The sequence below is a fragment of the Poecilia formosa genome, unplaced genomic scaffold, assembly GCF_000485575.1.
Source record: "Poecilia formosa unplaced genomic scaffold, Poecilia_formosa-5.1.2 Scaffold151, whole genome shotgun sequence".
In the NCBI taxonomy this organism is placed as follows: Eukaryota; Metazoa; Chordata; class Actinopteri; order Cyprinodontiformes; family Poeciliidae; genus Poecilia; species Poecilia formosa.
The window spans coordinates 657,535-660,076 of record NW_006800090.1 but is presented as its reverse complement, the minus strand read 5'-3'; the positions used below and the strand labels follow the sequence as shown (position 1 = coordinate 660,076).

Sequence of the window (2,542 nt, the reverse complement as noted above, 5' to 3'; positions counted from 1 at the left end):
TTTGATTATTAAGCCCTACCCTGATAAAAACCAAGCTCTTGTTCTACATCTTGGTTTCTAGCTGGCAGCATGAAGCCTGTTGAAGTTTTAAACTTTACACAGTTGGCCATGACAAATGTAATCCGCTGGTGCTAGGCTATGAAACAGAAACTGAATTGAATTGAGAAGAATTGAGCTGAACAAGACGGTTGTTAATATTAATTCGATATTTGGAAGTATGGCCAACACGGACTGAATAGCTTCTTCACTTCCTCCACGGTCATTGCTAAAACTACAAGCACAGAATAATTTTAAAACCGCCCAAAGAATCAAGCTCCTTTCACAATGTCTCCTCCTGTTGGCTGATTGGCCGGGTTGGAATTTTACCAAACAAAAAATCCACTTCAATGGGAGAAAGCCCAGAGGGAGAACTGAAGAGAGATGAGAATCGAACGGAATGGCTAGGCTAATTACACAATATCTGTAGTTTTGATTTGCCGCATAAAACAAAAAACAAAAAAACACATTGAATTTTGTTGTTTTAACGAAACAAAATCGTGAAAAGACCCAATGGCTGTGAATACCTGGGGTTCCTTTAGAGCGGGAACATCCTCCCACGTCTATTACCGTCGTGTATGGTGTTTCGAAGTAGTAAGTCCTCAGAGCTGGGACTCGGATGCACTGGGTCAGCTCGACCTCACAGTGGCACTCCTCGATGACCTCCACTTCTCGGGGCCCCTCGAACAGCAGCAGCCGCTCTACTCGCATCCCCGTCGGTTCGCACATCTGGTTCGCCCCGCAGGAGGGCAGCCGGGTCAGCGGCTCTGAGACCTCCGGGGCAGCCGGGCCGTGCGTCCGCGTCTTTAAAGAGATCATTGGGGTGAACATGTCAAAACTGTCCTTGTCAGCGTCAAGGTGTAAGCTGATTTTAGGCGATTTATAGCAAACGTTATGCAAACGAGGAAAAAAAAAAAAAAAGATCGGTGACATGCAGTGTAATTATCAGATTTTGTCTACAAAAATGTATTTTAAGTTTTACGTCACAATGTTTTTATATATTAGGGCCATACTAATAAAAACAACACGAGAATAAAGTCTTATCAGAATAATTATTACAAGAATAAAGTCAAAATAATACGAGAATAAAGTCATAATATTACAAAAACAAAGTCAAAATATTACGAAAATAAAGCCATAATATTACCAGAATAAAGTCATGACATTGCGAGGATAAAATCAAAAATAATCTGAGAATAAATTCGTAATATTATCATAATAAAATTGGATTGTTATGACTTTATTCTTATTCTCGTGGCCCTAACACCGTCGTATTTTGACATAAAGAAATTATAACAAATTCACACTGCCGTCATGTGGCAGGAGGTGGAACTGCAACAAACCTTCTTGCTCCTTAGAAACTCCAGCATGGAGGAATATTTTGAGTATTCCTGCTGTCTTGCTTCATGCGATGATCTTATGGCCGTCCCACAACGTGACCTGCACATTCCCACGTCTACGCTGACAGGACTCCCTGAAATATCTAACAACCCAGAGAGAGACGCAATCAAACTAGACAGCTAATTTCAATGAATAAATACAAATAATCTACTTATTGCATGTTTGCCTCCTTACCTTGCCCAATGTATACAAAGTGACTCTGCCTCTTGCAGCACACTCGTTGTGTAAACAGATTTCTGTGAACGATGTGTTTACTCACTACAAAAACACAAGACAGGGATGCATCTGTCCTGCCATTTGCTGATGAATAGCATTGATTGAAGTGTTGCAACATGAGACACTAATCTAAAGCAGCAGGAAAATAAAGATTGTACTTATCTGCAAGCAGTCATTCTTTGTATTTTGAAAGAAAATGTAGTTAGCACAAAAACTGCAATTCCCCTTTCCAGTAAGATTATATTATTTTACGATTATTTACCGTTTTCATAGGTTAGCATGCACTTTCCTGTGAGATAAATCAGACAGCTGCTCTAGAAGAAAGGACTGGCCACCAGTACTTACATGTCATGTGAAGCACAAACAGGAACAGAAGGAAAAGTTGGAGAACATCCATCACTCATCTGAATGTGCTCCTTAGTGCTATGCTGCTCACTTCTGCCTCAGATATTTATACTCAAAAGTGAGTCTTCAGAGGCCAAAGAAAGCAGAACAAATCAAATTTCCATGATAAATGCCTTACAATGCAGGAGTCACTTCACAGGGGGATCTCAGCGTCTCTGTTTTTTTTTTTTTTTTTGTTTGTTGTTGTTTTTGTTGCTGCAGAGAGACCCAAATATGCTGACCAGACCTGAGCTCCTACTAATGACAGGGCTTAAAAAGGCCCTGAACCATTCAAAGAGTCTCCCTCAAAGGCATCAATCATCTTTTATCTCAGGGGGAAGGTGTTTAGCACCTCTGACTTAAAACAAAACCAGGTCTAAACACATAAACAGGAGCAGCAGGGGGGAGCGTGATCCCCACCTTCTGAAAACTCCAGCACCTTTGTGTTTATTCAACATGACACCAAATGGTCAGACACTCTTAAACCTTTCACAAATCTCGGCTC

General features: G+C 40.8%; 1 protein-coding gene across 1 annotated transcript in view; it reads right to left on the bottom strand.

Moving 5' to 3' along the window:
* Positions 1–2,185, bottom strand: part of pnhd (pinhead) — a 6,603-nt gene extending 4,418 nt beyond the window's left edge. The window contains exons 1-4 of the mRNA XM_007563843.2: positions 1,999–2,185; positions 1,612–1,695; positions 1,380–1,519; positions 564–840 (exon numbers count right to left, since the gene is read on the bottom strand). Coding sequence (XP_007563905.1) covers positions 564–840; positions 1,380–1,519; positions 1,612–1,695; positions 1,999–2,050 — 553 coding nt within the window. The 5' untranslated portion in view covers positions 2,051–2,185. The remainder of the gene's footprint in view (positions 1–563; positions 841–1,379; positions 1,520–1,611; positions 1,696–1,998) is intronic.
* Positions 2,186–2,542: the final 357 nt, after the last annotated feature.